This window comes from Musca vetustissima, unplaced genomic scaffold (genome assembly GCF_032173495.1).
Source record: "Musca vetustissima isolate MV318-11 ecotype Yass unplaced genomic scaffold, APGP_CSIRO_Mvet_v1 utg32389, whole genome shotgun sequence".
In the NCBI taxonomy this organism is placed as follows: domain Eukaryota; kingdom Metazoa; phylum Arthropoda; class Insecta; order Diptera; family Muscidae; genus Musca; species Musca vetustissima.
This window is the reverse complement of record NW_026883117.1, coordinates 26,361-46,665: the sequence shown is the minus strand read 5'-3', so window position 1 is coordinate 46,665 and position 20,305 is coordinate 26,361. Positions and strand designations below refer to the sequence as shown.

Here is a 20,305-nt window from a genome sequence, read left to right as displayed (position 1 = left end):
AAAAGTATGCCACACGTTTATTTTTTAACACACGAACATACACGCGCAGTTACAACTGCCATGGCATCCTTTATAGGACTTCATTTTGTAGTTGAACCCTTTTTGGGGAATTTGTTTAGTGCACTTTCGTGGCAGAAGTGTAAATAATCGTTTTATTTCAAAATTTGGCATAACAAAATTTTTTGATTTACCAATACCGACATAAGTTTTGATTTTCTTACAACTTACTTCAACATCCATTAAGACATAGTCATGAATTAAAAAAAATGTTTGTTAGTTTTTTAGTACAGCTACTGGCGTAAAATTGAATAACTTCTACCACGAGTTGGAGTGTATATTAAATTCTTCGTTCAGCTTTTGAAACCTCTAAATATTCTTTGAAAACCCCATTCTTTTTCTATGATCTATCTAGAGATAAATCTGAAATTTTTCATATACACCAATATTGCTTTTATGATGCTTGGTTTTGCTTCGGATTGTACGATGAAATTATGATATCAAGCCATATATGTTTTATTATACTAAGCGGAAGAAAATTAAATTAGCTTTCGAAAATGATAAAAATAAAAAAATCGGTTAAAAAATGTATGACTTATACGCATTTTTGTATTGATTCTATGCATATTCTCTAAAGGAACTATGGGTCTATCTCGTTTTCTTTTGCCTGTTGCAAACATAACGGTTTGTAACAGGAAACGACACAGTTCCTTTAGAGAATATGCATAGAATCAATACAAAAATGTGTATAAGTCACCCATTTTTTAACCGATTTTTTTTGATTTTTATCATTTTCGAAAGCTAATTTAATTTTCTTCCCCGTAATATAATAAAACTTATATTGCTTGATATCAGTTTCATCGTACAATCCGAAGAAAAATAAATTTTGTCATTTTATGCGTATTTTTCAAATTTCAACCGCTGTAACTCAGCCAATTCTCAACCGATTTACCAAATATATATCTTGTTTGAAAGAAAAAATTGTACTCTTCGAAAGAAAAAAAGAATAATATAAATCTGTTAAAAAGTAAATAAGTTATTCGAGTTTCAAATTGAAAATCCATGAATCCACGTTTTTCTCTATATATACCGTTATAAAATTAATTTTCGAAGTGACCCAGAAAAACCAAAGGTATTTTCGTGGTCCAGGGACTCCAACTAAGCAGAATTGGTACATTAGAACCCCTGAAAAATTTTCGTGTCGCACAGTGTAATTTACAAAAAATGTTGTTGTTGTTGTTTTTTGTGATCAAAGAAAAGTTCTTATTTTTGATGGAGGACATTATAACTCCTCATTGGAACATCGGAATCCGAAATTTCCAACGGTTTTAGAAAGAGTACATGTCTGGCTCTCGTATGAACTAGGATTACTCACTTCGCACAACAATTAACCAAATAGCGGAACTTTGAACTTTTTTTTAACCGATTAGCTTTATCCTAGTTCATACGATAGCTATACACTCACAGAGAAACGTCCCAAAATTTGGAATCGATCGGATTATTAGTTTTTGAGTTATCGTGCCCGCCATTCGCAAAAAATGATGTTTGGAGAAAAACGCGTTTACAGTTTGAGAAGCTTCTTGCTGTCCCAGTCTCCCCTATGTGCTTTTATGGTTCCTCAAATGTATTTTTAAAGATGTGAATATAATGTTTACATGATATATTGACACTGCCGATTTCACTCACGTTTTCCTTCGGCTGTTTGTAATTGCATTGGGAAGTTTTTTACGAAGAAAATGTTGAGAAAAACATCAAAAAGTGGGGAAATTGGAATAATCGTACGTTGTATTAGTTACATCGTTTATAACTCAAGAATGTCTACACCGATTTTGACTTATAAATCGTATATGGTCAGAATAGAAAAATATGCAAACTATTTGTGAGATTCCGCCAAAACAAATATATTAAATGATATTTACAGTCCCTCAATTTTTGTATCGAGCTTTAATGTGTAAATAAATTGTTGTTTTTAAGACATATGGCTTTTTGAGTTAGTTAGATCAAAAATTCTACTTTCATAAAATATGTGTAGGTTCTAATACTAATAATGCGATCATTAACATCGACGAAAATAATGGTAATGATAGCATTACAGTAGATATCGGATATAAGAAACTCAAAAAAGCCGGAGATTTCTTTCTTAAATGCGTTTTTTTCTTATATAGAATTATCGGATATAAGAAAGTAAAAACTCAGTGTTTTTGATAATCTTTCTTATATGCGATTTTTTCTTATATGAGATGTGCTTATATCCGATATTTACTGTATTAGTATTCCCGTCAGATATTTGAAGTTTTGTCTTATTTTCTATAGAGCCCAAGCTGCTCATTTTCTTATTTGTCAAGAAAGTGTATTAATTTTTATGACAATGTTTATTTTTTGGCCGACAACTTGAAATTGGAATGTTGACTTATGTAACCTTAAACAAAAACTTATTCCAATGTTAAATTAAAATGAAGTTGTTAAAAAATGTGAGGATATAACAAATCCGATAACAACATTTCACGATTTAGAGTTAAGATATAAAACAGGCATTTACAATTAAAAGAAGGTATACGGCGTCAACATTGGCCAAACTCTTCCCCATAACTGCCAACAATTATTTAAAGAATATATAGCAAACATATACTAATCAATAAAGACAATCTGAAAACTTATTAACAATTTGTTCAAAAATGAAATATACCTAAAAGTGAGCGGAAACCACTAAATTTCTATGCCAAATCTAAAATTTTTTTCAATATAAAAATCAAAAGGACAGTTGGACATTAACAAAATTATATTGTTATTAAGAATCCTTCAAGAAGGGACAAATAGGAGAATGTTAAAACGTTGGAGCAATTACAAAACATGATCTTCTATTGAAAAAAACAAGTAAGGAAAGTAGTAAAGTCGGACGGAGCCGACTATATGATACCCTTCACCACTTTGGGTATATTCAACAGATGAATCCTAACATACGTCGCAGTTTTAAAGTACCAGTAAAATGAAATTTGATCCATAAAAATGTCATTCTGCAATTCATTACGCTGTACCAAATTTCGTGCAAACCGAAAGATATTTAGGGACTTTGGTACAACATTTACCTTAAATCGGACGAAAATATATATGGGAGCTATATCTAAATCTGAACCGATTTTAAGGAAACTTAACACACATCTTTTTAGGCCCAATTCATTACGCTGTTCTAAATTTCGTGCAAATCGAAAAAATTTCGTGTACCATTTACATTAAATCGGACAAAAATATATATGGGAGCTATATCTAACAGGGACCGAAATATTTTTTCCGTCAAAAATAAAAGTCTTTTTGGGATTTTTATTTTTTCCGTCAGAAAATAAAAGTCCTTTTGGGATTTTTATTTTTTCCGTCAGGAAATAAAACTCTTTTTATGTAAAGAAGTTTATACAACTTGTAATCAGTTATAAAATTACAATTTATAAATCTCTGTCCTTATTACAATAAGTGTACACATAAGTAATCAAGATCAAAGGTAAAAAATATTTGTTATAAATTTTTAAAAAATAGTCTAGTGTACCAAATCATGAATATAAATTAAAGAATCATTCCCCTGACTATTAGGTCAAAGGTTATATAACTGGTACCAAACTCTATATGTTTATTTACGTAAAAAGACTTTTATTTTCTGACGGAAAAAATAAAAATCACAAAAAGACTTTTATTTTTGACGGAAAAAATAAAAGTCCCAAAAAGACTTTTATTTTTGACGGAAAAAATAAAAGTCCCAAAAAGACTTTTATTTTTGACGGAAAAAATAAAAGTCCCAAAAAGACTTTTATTTTTGACGGAAAAAATAAAAATCATTTTTAACAGTTAAAAATCAACGTTATTTTTTCCGTTAAAAAATAATTAATTAAAGTGGATTTTTTTTATTTAGGTCACATAATAACAGTTATTTTTTACCTGATTTGATATAAGTTATAACCGTTACGGTCCCTGATATCTAAATCTGAAGCGATTTTCAGGAAACTTAACACACATCATTCTAGACCTAATTCATTACGCTGTGCCAAATTTCGTGCAAATCGAAAGATATATTACATTTACATTAAATCGGACGAAAATATATATAGGGTTCGTCCTTGGGCCAAATGAGTGACCTATGCCAAATTTTTTCCAAATCGGATCATAAATGCGACGTGTACTTTGTTCACAAAAATACATGGACGGACGGACAGACGGACATGCATAAATCGACTCAGAAAGTGATTCTATGCATATTCTAAAAAGGAACCATGTGTCTATCTCGTTTCCTTTTGCCTGTTACAAACATATGCAGAAAGACGTAATACACAGTGTGGTGAAGGGTATAAAAACATTTGGTGAAATAAGTTCTACCAAATTATAAACTGTTATGTGCTTGGTCCTGCATTGAGGTGTCAGTTAATACTTTTTATTGACATAAACTTAGTAGCAAATTTTTTTTACCAATCTTATATTAATGCAACATTGATAAGGTAAAACAACGTTTGCGGGGTCGGCTATTTGTTATATTTATATAACGTTATTAGATTTTATATTATAATTCAGTTAAACTTCTGGAACAATTAGACAAATAAAAAACACACAAAATTGAAATGGAATATCTTGTTTTTTATTTCTTTTCTTTCTTGAACTTGTCACTTCAATGATTTGAAAAACGAATGAAAAATATAATTACAATCAGCTCAATATTGTAATACAGAAAAACTAAACCTCAAAGCACATGTGATGAATCAAACATATTTAGATAAATTCAAAATAATTGAAACAAAGTAAATGCACTGGTCGACATATTTTTGAATAGTAAATTCAAATTTACATGTTTTTCAACACGCCGCCTCAAAAATATGTCGATCCTTTAAATAGTATTTAATAAAAAATTGACAAGTTGTTATATCTGGGTAAAAATATTTATGGTCCAACATTTGTTGCAAGGACTAGGGAAAACCCAGAAAAACCTAATCAGACCAAAAAAAAACTTATATTTAGTGTTCTAAATTCTTTAATCCAACTTGTGTTCTTAGTTCCATGAATCGTGGAGTTGACAAGGGTTTGGTCAACAAATCAGCCAGTTGCTTGCCTGTGGGAATATATTCAATTTTAATCAGATTATTTTCCACTTGCTCTCTTGAAAAATGATACTTGATGTCAATGTGCTTAGATCTCTTGTGACATGAGGGATTATTTGCAATACTTATGCAGCTCTGATTGTCCTCATAAATTAAGATTGGATTTTCGAATACAAAACCTAAACTTGTTAACAATGACTTTAGCCACAACGCTTCTCTTACAGCCTCAAATAATGCCATATATTCAGCTTCTGTAGAGGATGCTGCAACAGAGTTTTGTTTTCTTGTATTCCAGCAAACTATATTTGATTCAAACATCATAAACAGAAAACCAGTAGTACTCTTTCTATCATCTTTGCTTCCTCCCCAATCAGCATCAGCATACCCCGAAAATATAGCTTCTCTACAAGATTGTTTTGTATAAACTAATTTCAAATCAATAGTGCCTTTTAAATATCGAAGAACCCTCTTCAGGCATTGCCACAATTCTTTATTACTTTTACTACTGTATCTACTCAGGATATTTATCGATGTGCTTAGATCAGGTCGTGTACAAAGCATTATGTACATTAAACATCCAATTAAATTACGACACGGGGCGTTATAATTTTCATCTGAATTCAGTGCAGTATAATCAACGTTTGTTGGAAGTGGATTCCCAATTGGCTTACAGTCATTCATTTCGAATTTTCTAAGTACTTTCTCAATGTAAGCAGATTGGCTTAGAGTAATTGTATCATTATGTCTTTCAACTCTCATTCCTATAAAAAACTTAATATCAAAAAGGTCCGTCATTTTAAATCTGCTCTTCAAGTACTCTTTGAAATTATCAATAGTTTTATTATTTGAACAAGCTATTACTAGGTCATCAACATAAAGCAATACATACAAATTTTTCAGTACATCACCCTTATCAATTAAATAAATACAACGGTCAACAGGTGAGCTAACAAATCCCATGTCCTTCAGGGCCTCCTCAAAAACTTCAAACCAACATCTTGCGGCTTGCTTGAGACCATAAATTGCCTTGTTCAACTTGCAAACTTTACCATCTTCACATGTCAAACCCTGGGGAATTCTCATATATATTTCCTCTTTTAGCACCCCATTCAAAAAAGCTGTTTTTACATCCATATGATGTACCAATAAACCAAACTGATTTGAAATAGATATTAAAATCCGAAAGCTAGAGACTCTGGCCACTGGTGCAAATGTCTCATTGTAATCAATCAAATATTCTTGTGTAAATCCCCTTGCTACAAGTCTAGCTTTATATCTTACCGGATTACCGAACTCATCATGTTTCAAACTAAAAACCCACTTACAGTCTATAATATTTCTGTCTTCTGGCTTTGGCACAATTGACCAGGTTTCATTTGAAAAATGAGAATCAAGTTCCTCCTCAATAGCTTTTTTCCAATATGTGCTGTCATCCCTATATAGAAGTTCTTCAAATGAGTTCGGTACATTATCAACAAATGCGTTTGCAATCATAATACAATTATCTAAATACGTTTCATTCTCATTGTATGATACATGTGGCTTAGCTTTTAAGCGATCACTCTTCCATGCTCTTGATAATGACTCTCCCTACTTTCATTCGGGACATTTTTTTCCGTGCTCTCATTCTGGAAAATGTTTACAGCACTAGAATGAAGTGATTCGTTATTTAACATTTTCCTACTTTCATTCGGAATAACAGTTTCCGTACTCTCTTTCCGGAAATTTCTTACATCACTCGAGTACAATGGTTCCTTCATTAAATAATCCTTACTGTCATTCAGGATTACATTTTCCGTACTCTCTTTCCGGAATTCGTTAACATTATCAGGTTTACTACGGTCTGTGTCTTTTAGATCTCTAGAATACTGCATATTTCTCTCATCAACAATTACATCACGAGCCATAACAAAACGTCCATTGTCCACATCCCACAGTTTATAGCCATTCGACTCATATCCAACAAGTACAGCCTTCCATGATTTCTCATCGAATTTTCTTTTTCTCAATTTATCATGTACATATACCGTGGACCCAAAAACTCTCAAAAACTTTAAAATAGGCTTTTTCCCATGCCACATCTCAAACGGGGTTTTCAAATTATCTTTTAACGCCTTACTAGGACTTCTATTTATTAAATATGTTGCTGTTAGAACAGCTTCACCCCAAAAAGTTTTGTCTAATTTTGCTCCACTTATCATGGCATGCGCTTTCTCTGTTATAGTTCTTATCATTCGTTCAGAAACGCCATTCAATTGTGGGGTATATGGCACAGTCAAGTGATAACTTATGCCTTTATTTATACAGTAATCCCTCATTTCATTTGATAAATACTCCCGTCCATTGTCAATATACAAGTTAACAACTTTCAAGTTAAATAGAGCCTCACTTTTAGCAACAAAATCCTTAAATACAGAAAAAACTTCTGATTTAAAGGTAATTAAGTAGGTCACACAGTAGTGAGTGAATTCATCGACAAAGATCACGTAATAATTTTTCTCATCAATTGTGGGCGGAGTTATCGGTCCACAGACATCGGAATGTATTACAAACAATGGCCTCCTTATGTGTCCCTTGTCTTTAAATTTACCAAAACTTAATCGGGATTGTTTTCCATTTATGCAAGCTTCGCATAACTCTTCATTGGGACGCACATTGTCTAGAAGTTGACTATCACAAAACATTTCCTTACTCTTTATCTCCATAAATTTACTCCTACTAATGTGTCCTAATCTCTCATGCCACAATTGATAACTATTGCATTTCGCAGCACTTGCTGCATACAAACTTTTATATGATTTAAAACAAATTATTGGAACATTATTTTTACATTTACCTTGAATGATTACATGGCTTTTGTTTCGTACAATGACACCTTCGGAGTTAAACTCAATAGACAATCCAGCATCTTGCATCTTTCTTATTGAGAGCAAATTCTGTGGAACTTCTTGACAAAACAAAACATTCTCAAGTGTAATCTGGTATTGGTTTCTACTCCATAGTTTAACTTTTCCTTGTTTTGTAGCATGAATATATTCACCACATTTTGCAACTGCTATTTTAATTGGCGATTCAAGGTTGACGTAATCAAAAAATAAGTTTTCATCATTAATAATGTTATCCGAAGCTCCAGAGTCTAACAAAAAAGAAATTCCATCTTCTCTGATTACATAAGCTTCCCGACAAATCATGAAAGCAAATCCTTTCTCGGATTGAACTACTGCATGAACTGTTTTTTCATCTCCATGGTTTTTCGTATCCAATGTTTTCTTGAACAGGAAACAATTCTTCTTCACATGGCCATTTTTATGACAATAATGACACTTTATGGACGGGTCAAAATGTTTCGTGGTCTTCAACCTTTTTTTAATGCTTGAAGTCATGTGATATTGGTTTATTAAATGGGCGCCGACGGTATTTTATTGCTTGTAGTACTTTCATACTGGTGTCTTTTCCGTCATTCTTGATTTTAATTTCATGATCAAGTAAACGTGTCTTCACAAATGCCAACGTCAAATTGTCTTCAGATAGTGTTTCGATTGCCGTAATTACACCATCATAAGATGTTGGGAGTGTCAGCAATAAATGTGAGACTTTATCCATTTCTCCGATATTTGCTCCAGCCGCTACCAACTCAGATATTAAATCGTCATACACATGAAAATGATTTAATAATGATGTTTCTCCTTCCAATTTTAATGATAGCAACCTCTTTCTTAAGGCCAGTTGTGATGCAATGCTCTTTCTTTCATAAATGGCATCCAAATTTGCGAAAATTTGTTTGGCACTGCAGTCATTATTTGCAAATCCTAAGAACGAATCGCTCAGATACTCGATTATAATACCCTTGGCATTCCTTTCGCTTTTTATCCAATTTTCAGTAATTTCCGTTGGCACTTCTTCATCAATAACTTTAAGCACATCATTTTCGGCAAGAATTGATCTAACACGGAATTTCCAAATTGAATATTTTGCACCGTTAAACGGTTCTATGTTTCTTTTCATCTTGTCCATATTCACAATTTTATTTATAGGGCGTTATCTGGGCCCATAACCTATTAGATTTTATATTATAATTCAGTTAAACTTCTGGAACAATTAGACAAATAAAAAACACACAAAATTGAAATGGAATATCTTGTTTTTTATTTCTTTTCTTTCTTGAACTTGTCACTTCAATGATTTGAAAAACGAATGAAAAATATAATTACAATCAGCTCAATATTGTAATACAGAAAAACTAAACCTCAAAGCACATGTGATGAATCAAACATATTTAGATAAATTCAAAATAATTGAAACAAAGTAAATGCACTGGTCGACATATTTTTGAATAGTAAATTCAAATTTACATGTTTTTCAACAAACGTATATGTGGATTGTGGCATACGACAATACTTTTAATTATTTATTATTTTATACACATTCTATATTTAGTAGTAGCTTCGCGGAGGTTGTGGTTTCGCCCCTCACCAAGGGGGAGAGTTTACCTTCTGCATGCTCTCCGATTGGTACAGCACTTTGGTGCTGGTGCGCTGGTGGGCGCATATCCGCCTGTGGCTCAGCCACTGCGAGGTAGGCCTATGGGCAGGTACTCGCATAAAACACTTTAAGATTTAGTAGCAAATCTCTTTTCTAAGAAATTCTTATCAATTATATAATTTTATTTTCATTATTTGCTTCATTCATTTAACATTAAGGTTGTATTTAAAAGTATCTTGTGGTAAAAATGGCAAACATCTCAGTGTCGAAAGCGAAGATAATATTAATTAAATTATTATTGCTGTTGACTTATCTAATGTCCTGCTCGAATCTTGTTGAATTTGCATTTGTCTACTTTAAATTTAATTATTTAAATTTAATTATTTAAATTTAATTATTTATTTAAATTATTTATGTGATTGTCGATGCTTGTTGTTGTACTTGATAAGGTTATGAAAGAATAAACACTTGTAATTTGAATTTAATTGAATTTTAATTGAACAGTTTTTAGAGATGTCAAAAAGTCAATATAGTAGTGTCCGTAAGAAGTTCTTTAATACAATATTTTATTTATATCCTTAGGAGTGCTTTCCATGGAAATGACATTTAATGTTAACGTCAAACTATCTTTCTGTTTTGTTTTTAATTTTTTAGAATTAATGAATAACTTATATCTCAATATAACTTTTATAATATTATGTAGGTAGGATAATTAAGGGTCTGCCATAGTTATGATATATATGGTGGAAATGTGTGGTTTTTAGAACAACTCTATTAATCACATTTCGTTCAATATATAATGGTTATTGTACAATATAATTTACATCACCCGTAAATAATCTTTTTCCTCGCGAAAGTTTTCCTACAATTTTTATCATTTGTTTGGTTTTATCATGATTTTTTTTGAGACGTTTATGAACTAATTTAATTTAAATACTTAATTGTTATGATAACTTCCAACTGACTTCACAAAAAACAAGACAAATATACATATTAACACAAAAGTATGTATGCCATAAATTACAATATTTATGTATAATAAATGGCTTATTCTTTTGGAACTTAATGGTGAAACACATACATACACATATATATATGCGTGGGTATGTGTCTGCATCTATCTTGTCACAAATAACTCATCTCGTTGACAAAATATGTTTCACTTATGTTGATTTAATTTAATTTACCTTTATTTCATTTTATTTTATTGTCACTGACAATTTATTAAAGGCATACACGCATATTTATTCCTATTTTTTTTTTTTTTTTTTTTGTATTTGATGAGTAACGCAAATGTCATTCTTTTTTTGATGGATGTCATAAATCTTTACCTCCATAGTATATAAGTTATGTTGTTAGGCATAAAGTTGTATTGCCATTATCTGCATGGTGCAGAGGGGAGCGGACAACTGTATTGCGTTTTATAGCCCACTTTTGGCCAAAAATAAAAACAAAGGAGGAAAAAACATATTTTATTTATGATCCCGTCCTTGTGATGGAGGATGTCATAGCTATCATGCTTTATTGTCAACTTTGTTGAGAGGTGGTTTGGGCATACTGGTGGCAGGGTTGGAAAATTAAAAATTAAATATTCTGAACAAATAGTTTGCTGTGAAATACTTTCCTTCAGTTATCGTTAAAACGTTTTTGTTGCTTTTACAAAAAATTACTGGTTTATAATTATATTCTGGGGATATTTAAATAAATTTTATTTTTATATTTATGTGTGTAAGGTTGACGACCATTGTTTTAATCAACGCCTTTGCTAGTTATGGATTCTTAATAAATAAGACATATATATATATATATATAGCCACGCCTATGGCTTATATATACATAGTTTTTCCGAAATAATCATTTCCGACCCTATATATTCTTGATCAGCGTAAAATTCGATGACGATTTAGCCATGTCCGTTTATCCGGTCTCTAGTCGAATTGAGATAGATCGCCAACATTTTGCATAAGGTATAAGTGTACTCCCAATTTTCTGTATTTTGGGGTTATTGAGCGCATTTTTTAACTGAATTCGCTGAAATTTTGGTACTTTGGGTTCTTATTGGGTACCAAATTTTCCCACTAAAAATTGTAAATATAGGTCAACCTTCTCTGCGGGGTTATAACGGTACTCCTTATTTTTTTGTATTTTGGGGGGGCTTTGAGCGTATTTTTCGACTGAGTTGGCTATAAGTTTGTACCTTGAGTTCTTAATGGGCAGCAAATCTCTTCACAAAAATTATAAATATTTTTTTTGGGTAGAACCCATATAGCCTCATATAATTTTGCACTCAAAATTGCAGCTGTTTGAGGATTTTATACACATGTTCCACGCTACCATGTGTTATCAATATCGGTCTTCGTATTTGTTGTAAGTAATGGTTTACGACATTTACTTGGTACAATTGTTGGCATAGGCGTACTTTTTGATATGTTCCCTATATTTGCATTTCCAATAATTATCGGTATACCCATGGTGGAGGGTATACAAAGTTCGGCCCGGCCGAACTTAATGCTTTTTTCACTTGTTTTAAGGGGACCCCCCATTCTCGGGGTCAATTTTTATTTTTGTTTGAATTCGATTCTACACTAAGTCAAGAATGTCTCTACAAAATTTCAAGTGAAAATCTCAAGAACTCTTGAAGATATAGCCGATTTATTGTGTCAGCATCAAGTGACGGCTAAAGGGCTTCTCAAACTTTAAACGCGTTTTTCGGCGATTTTCAAAAAATATTTTTTTAAAGGTCCGCCATTTTGTAAATTTTAGAGCGAAGTCAATAATCTTAGTTCATACGAGAGCCAGACATGTACTCTTTCTAACACCGTTGGAATTTTCGGATTCCGATGTTCCAGCGAGCAGTTATCATGCCCGCCATTAAAAATAATTTTAATGGCGGGCAACAAAAAAAAACAACAACAAAACAATAACAAAATTTTTTTGTATATTATTTTTCTTCTCTTTTAAATCTTCAATTATATATGTGCAAAGTTACAAACCTTAAAGAGCATTGGTATTGATTTACCAGCCCATTGAAAATCTTGAAAAATTAAAATCGAGAATGGGGGTGGTTCCCTTAAACTACGTGCATAGGTTAGGCAGTGCACAATTTCATGAATTAGATGTCGATGTCTAAGCTTGTTATGGTTGCACTTTGGCCGATATTGACTTGAAACATCCTATAAATGAACTAAAGATGTTTCATTTTTTCCAAAAGAATTCCAAACACGCATCTCTTTTTGGATAATCTGTAAAACATTATTTTTTAAACAAAAATTCACATTTCCATCCCTGTCATATGTTACATATGTTTTTATACATGTAGGTTGTTATACATGTCTGATATAATATTCACATTTTCTTTGTTGTTTGAGAGTATGTGTTAAACGTTCCGACAGTAAGAACTAGAAGAGTGTCTTCAGGCACACATTGTCTACAGCAATTAAATCATTGATTGTTGAACGGAATATGTTTCTTGCCACGAAACCATTGGGAGATGGAAGTGCACGCATTATATTTTATTAATTTTGTACGAATGATGTTGGATATCTCGGCATTCTATGGGAGGCTGGTTTGCAACAGGTGTTTAAACTTGTGCTACCCTAGATGTCCAGCCTTGTTACGTGCAGAATTTCCGTTTATAAAAACGTAATTAATAAGGAAAAATTTGTGATAATTTCCCATAAAGATTACTGGTTTTAAGTGGTGCCTTTAAGCACATCTCTAGATCTAGATATGTTGACCATAACAGCTAAAATTCTGATAGAATTCCCTTTTGGGCTCGGTTATGGTAACTACGCCTTTCCATTCAAAATGCAATTTTTACTGATGTGTGTTTACGGTTTATTAGCCACTTGGACAGTTTTTATTTTATGGTCACAATTGTTTATTTACATGCAGAATGCCATCCGGTTAATTTTTTTTCTATAGAAGCTGCTGCAGTAGCTCCTACAAATTGTTGGTACCAGCGACGTGGTTTTTGCTGTCTTTGAGTCCCCATAAACACAGAGAAAATAGCCAACTACCAATCTACGAAAAAATGAAACAAATACCTCCTGCGTTTTTTTTTTTTGGGGGGGGGGGGTTTATTCCAAAACAATGATGCAATGCTCAAAGGCAAATGTTTATTTTACCGGTTTCGCATTGCATATTCAGTTCAAAGAGATGACAACTCATAGGTGGTTGCCATGTGTACTTTTACAGAAAAAACCAGTAAGGAAAGTAGTAAAGTCGGACGGGGCCGACTATATGATACCCTTCACCACTATGGGTATATTAATATATTAAAATATGTGATATTTATCTAAATGTGAATCAATCAAATATAAATAGGCCATCCGTTGGGCTATGTCTGTACTTTTACAAAACGCAACTACGTAATTCTATGCTCAATTTTGTAAGTTGTGCAAAATTTGATGCCAATCTGACTAACATGAGGAGTTTGATGCCCAATTTACATGAAATCGGGCGAAAATATATATGGAAGCTTTATCCAAATATTAAGCGATTTCAAAAAAACGTGTCACAGGTCAGGTTATACTAATTTCAGAACGTTTTGTTCCTATCAGCCTATTGGTTCAATGGTGCGTCAATTACTTAAAATCAATCTATAATAAAAGGGAGCTATATCTAAATCTGGACCGATTTTCACGAAACAATGCAGACATCACTCTAGGCTCAATTCAGTATGTTGTGCCAAATTTCGTGCAAATCGAAAGATATATAGCGACATTGTTGCACCATTTACATGAAATCGGACGAAACTATATATGGGAGCTATATAGAAATCTGGACCGATTTTCTCGAAACTTGGCAGACATCATTCTAGGCTCAATTCAGTACGTTATGCCAAATTTCGTGCAAATCGAAGGACATATACGAACTTTGATGCACAATTTATTTGAAATCGGACGAAACTATATATGGGAGCTATATCTAAATCAGAACCGATTTTCACGAAACTTGGCAGACATCATTTTAGGCTCAATTCCGTACGTTATGCCAAATTTCGTGCAAATCGAAAGATATATAGGGACTTTGGGGCACCATTTACATGAAATCGGACGAAACTATATATAGGAGCTATATCTAAATCTGGACCGATTTTCTCGAAACTTGGCAGACATCACTCTAGGCTTAATTCAGTACGATATGCCAAATTTCGTGCAAATCGCAAGATATATAGGGACTTTGGGGCACCATTTACATGAAATCGGACGAAACTATATATGGGAGCTATATCTAAATCTGGACCGATTTTCTCGAAACTTGGCAGACATCACTGTAGGTTTATTTCAGTACGTTATTCCAAATTTCGTGCAAATCAAAAGATATATAGGGACTTTGGGGCACCACTTTACATGAAATCGGACGAAACTATATATGGGAGCTATATCTAAATCTGGACCGATTTTTAAGAAACTTGGCAGACATCATTCTAGACCTAAATGATTAGGCTGTACCAAATTTCGTGCAAATCGAAAGATATATATGGACCGCTTACATTAAATCGGTTAAATATATATATGGGAGCTATATCTAAATCTGAACCGATTTTTCCCAATTTCAATAGGGTTCGTCCTTGGGCCGAATAAGTGACCTATGCCAAATTTCATCCAATTCGGATCATAAATGCGACCTGTACTTTGTTTACAATTTAACATGGACAGACGGACATGCATAAATCGACTTAGAAAGTGATTCTATGTATATTCTCAGAAGGAACCATGGGTCTATCTCGATTATATTTGCCTGTTACAAACATATGCACAAAGACATAATACCCTGTACCACAGTGTGGTGAAGGGTATAAAAAGCACTTTTCTTCAACATGGTTTTCAAGTACAACATTGCAAAAGGAAGTAGGTGTACCTTTATTCGCTTCAAACCATTTCTCTTAATTGCATTATTTTAGCAGGCGGGATGTGAGATGTGTGCGTGTGTAAGTGTCGTACAACAAGGTTCTTGTGTGCAACAAAAACAAAAACTTTTAAGGATACTCCACTAAAGCATGACAAAATCCTTACAACTATAATAAAATATTAAAAAAAGTCCACAAGGATCGAATGGGAATTAAAAGAATAACGGAAACACTAGACAAAAAAAAACTACAACAAACATTGCAAAACTTTGTGGTAGCTCATTTCAAAGTTTTTTCCCTTTGTTTAATAGCGTTGGAACATTTTTCCTAGCTGCAAAAAAGACATATAAATATAAAATTTTACAACTTGTAGATCCTTGGAAAAAAGGACAACTGAGATTTTCTTTTGTCATGCTGTAAAGGGACAATAATTAGAAGCTGTATGATATTATAACAAAAAAATGTTTGCCTGTAATTATAATTCGTTGTTGTAATTCTTCTACAAACATTTATCCTTTGGGGATAATTTAAAGCATATTAAAGTAATTTGGCATAAAAAAGTAGCAGTGGAGGATAAGGATGATAATAAAAAATATGGTTTTTATTCTTATTAAAATCTTTAGTGGTATACAAAGTAAATTTTGTAAGGTGGAGAGTATATTAAACGTTGTCATTCGGTCTGCCTATCCATGACACATTTTCCGGTGATGCCGTTTTCCTCAGAGTAAAATTCTATGACGATATTTTTTATTGCACTTGGAAATTTTCTATGGGATATCTTTGGTTTTGTAAAGCTCTCATATAACTATTTCTCGTTTTAAAATTTGTTTATAGAGCTATCCTCGCCATATAACGATACCGAAATTGGTGAAATTTTCCAGAAAAATACGTCATGAAGATAGTCACGTGTTCCAGGTTGGTGTATTTTGACATTTCGGGCACTTTATGAATGAAAAACTAATTCGCAATTATTTGTCCATATAGATGCATTTATGGACACCAATGTGACTGTAATTTGACATTTCTTGTTTAGTGGACCGATGACCACCTTCGGAGTTGGTCCAGATAGAGTAAAAATATTACGATGTGCACAGTCGAAATTAAATCTTAGATTACATTCGGTTTATATTTGATCTACAGATTTTCACAATTTTCAACTTTTGTGTGGATATGTTACCAGAAATAGAGGACATATGGGATTGATCAACGTATTACGATGTACACATTCTATTCGTTTGATACTGGATCTAAACATTTTAAGGCATGGTAAAAGTTTCTATGACATTGAATATTTCGTTCGCTTCATATGCAATTGAAAAACATTTCAAACTTTGACAATTTGTGGGGGAGGTACTAAGAGAAGTGGGCCGATTTTTTATAACTTGTAAATAAATATTACAACGTATGAAATTTGGATGAAATCGGTTACTCCCTTTTGAATGATTTTCTATAATGATTTTTTTCTTTATGTATCTAATTTTAGCCAAATTTCCTAATCTGATTGCATTTGTGTATCTGTAACATTTCTATTGGGTAATATAATCAAAACAAAAGAAATATTCAATCAATCGCTATGTTCTACCAATTAACCATATTCCCCTTTTGCCTAAGTCATCGATATTTTCTATATTCGCCCTACAGTTCATCTTCATTACACAATTCTCCCTTTTAGAGCAGTTGAAAATTGTTCTTTCCAACTCTAATTAGTATGATTGCAACATTTTATCAAACGGCTTTTTACAGGCCGGAAATTAATTGCGAGAATTGTCCGGCTTTCAATATAATTAACGCGAAATAGTCATTAATAATATTATGTGAATTGAGTCGAATTATTTAATTCGTTAAGATATTATCATGATTAAATAATTTTTTAAAATAATGTTTCACAATACCCGGCACAGACATATAAACAACTTTTGTTTTAAATAATATTTGTCTACATTCTGCAGCTAAAGTTTAATTTCCTCCATTTCCAATGATTCCAACTAATTTCTGAGGCAACGTAAACGATGCTCAAAGGAATGCATGTGCGGTTTGTAACCCAAGTCAACAAAAGCTGCACTAATAAAATTCAAAGCAAGCCACAATTTGGGTTTGCGGTGGCATTTTTGAAACAATAATAACAAAATTTCCAATTAATTAATGTATGGACCATAAATTGATTAGTTGGAGTCAAATTACAACATTGATTAGCCGCAAGAATATTAGGAAATTACTAGATTGAAATTCTTAAAATTAGTTCGGACAATTAGACTATTATCTGGAACGCCATTGACGTCATTTAATATGAAATTTATGTTGGGAACTAAATTACATAAATATATTTTTAAAAATAACAATTATTATTATGGTCAATTTACATTTAATGTAGTTTAAAACAGATCGTTGTGAAGATATTTTCCGTGAAAATGAAACATGTTAACTGGCGAAATAATAATCGACATCAAACATGTAATGCCGATACGTTTGACCAGGCCGAAGTTGTAATACTCTCCAGAATGAGGTGCACATCAAAAATACAGGAAATGAAGCAGCCATGCTTTGAACTTTTTGCAACAAAGTTTGGAATGTTGGATAAGTTACATCTGTTCGAAAATTCGGCAAGAATCATTAAAATACCCAAAATAGAACCAGAGCTTTACATGGGGATATGTCCTACCATGGATCTATATTCAAAACGGAATGTCAAATTACAGCACTTCAATTGTACTCAAGAGCATACAAATATCTAAAATCATGTCGTTGGGTTAGGAATGGGCCATTTAGAAGACACCATTTACATGGCGGCTATATCAGCATAGTCCTATATTAAAAATGTTAGCGAACAAGTTCTTTACTCTACAAATAAAAAGATACATTCCTGTCTTCGAAATATCGAAAATGGGACGAGGCCTTAAAAGGGAATCTATGTTATAACTAATCAGGAATCCGAAATGGCAAACTCCAAAGCGCATAGAACCATCAAAATAGATAAAATGGTGCGGGCCATTTATAGGGGTTATGTCAAAACATGGATCTTTATTGCAAAATTTTTGCAAATATGTTGTTCGCCCTCCATTAACTAAGAATGCAAAACTACGACCCCTTCTATTGGAAAGTCAGGGCAAATTTTCAGAATACTGAAAAAGAGGCGGTAATCTGTGAGACAATAGAAATTTATTGTTAAAAAAATAAAGCCAATGTTGATGCGGGGTGTTAAAAATTGCTGTTCAAAAATCAAAGCCTATATTGGCGCGGGATGTTATAAAATTATTTTTTTTTTTAAATACACACCTAAATCTATTCAGGATGTTGAAAAAACAATTGTTGTGAGAATCTACGTCTAAATCTGTTCTTGTTAAATTGAAAAGTATTGTTCAAAAATCCACATCTAAATACGGGCGGATTGATCAAAAAAAATTCACGCATAAATCGGTGAGGGATTTTGTTCAAAATTTAAAGCCTTTAAAATCCACACATTTGACTGTTAAAAAATTGGATTTAAAAATCTGAGGTGAATGTTGAAAAATATTCACTCTGGGTTCTTATTAAAAAACGATTTCTTATAATATAAAACTAATCATTATCAAAATTGCTATTATGATTCAACGACTTACTTACCTGTGGCAAACTCAACAGGAACGACAGTATGTAGGTACCACCCAGCAGACGATAACATCGCTTGGCCATATTCAACGACTTCATCGGATATTTGACTGCAATCCAACGATCTATGCCAATCAGTACCAGCACATATGTCGACAAATACAAGCTAAACATTTGAAATAGTTTCACCAATTTACAGGTCAGCTCATTTGCCAACCACTGCACCGTATAGCACCAGGCTGCCTCTCCAATGATACAGAAACCCGTCACCAAAACATCTGCAATCGACAGATGAAATATCAACGAATAGATGGCACTCCAACTGTGTCGGGAATTGCGACGAGCCATGCGGGTCTTGTATATATTCCACATGGTCAGAACATTGCCGAGCAGGGAAAATAGGGCCATCAAACTTAAAACGTAAACCTTTATCATGGCGGATTTGGAGAGCTGAGGAGCATGTTCCAGTCGTATTTCATCATCTTCGATGGCTGGTAGGGTGCTGGCGGGTACATAGACATTTGGTCTTGTGTACGAGAGGTTGGTTAGAAAAGCATAGCTGCTGTTGGCTAAGTAACCTTCGTGCAGTAGCCAGTGGCGGGCGGTGGTACTTGTGACTGTGTCCTCGTTGTTATCATTGAGCGATGACATTGAGTTGCCATGTGTGTCGGAACGTGTACCGTCCGTGGGTCCATTTAATAGTTTCAGTGTTGAATTGGCAATGCCAAAGACATTACGCGTTATATTTGTTGTTATGCCATTGGCCACGTGGATTATTTGATCAATGGCCGGGACACGTTCGAGTTGTGGTGTTAGGATATTGAAATTCATTTTATCGTTGGTTTTTGTTGTTGTCTTCTTCTGTTGTTCTTTTATAGAATTCTACATTTTTGAGTTGAGTCTAGTCTGCATTCGAAACACATGAATTGTTATGAAAATTGTTTTCATTAATTTTCAACGTTTTGTTTTCTTTAGTTTGTCGGAGCTTTTTTCTGGGGGCAAAGTTCACTTTGCCAATGGCCAATGGAAAAAACCACATGCATTTGTTGTTGCTTGCTTTTTAGGCTTTTATTATATGCTTATTTTCTTCGCTTGTGGTTTTATTTTTTATTATTTTTTTTAGACAACGATTGCAGCGTCAGCTGTCATTTGTGTTTATCCAGGCGAAAATCACTGCACTTTTTGTGGATTAAAATATTTCTGTAATAAAAAATGCACATATAAAACATTCATTAATATTTTATTTTTGTTTTTGCAAAGTGGTTTTGTTTTTAGTTCTGAAGTTTAAGTAAAAAAACAAATACAATTTCAAATG

The 20,305-nt window shown here is 32.8% G+C and overlaps 1 protein-coding gene across 1 annotated transcript; it reads right to left on the bottom strand.

Annotated features, from left to right (window-relative positions):
- Positions 1-15,709: 15,709 nt before the first annotated feature.
- Positions 15,710-19,821, bottom strand: LOC133329860 (gonadotropin-releasing hormone receptor-like). Its single transcript, XM_061538323.1, has 2 exons — positions 19,006-19,821; positions 15,710-15,736 (listed from the first exon to the last, which is right to left on the bottom strand). Exons 1-2 carry the CDS (start codon positions 19,819-19,821, stop codon positions 15,710-15,712), a joined length of 843 nt encoding a protein of 280 aa, XP_061394307.1.
- Between the last annotated feature and the right edge of the window lie 484 nt (positions 19,822-20,305).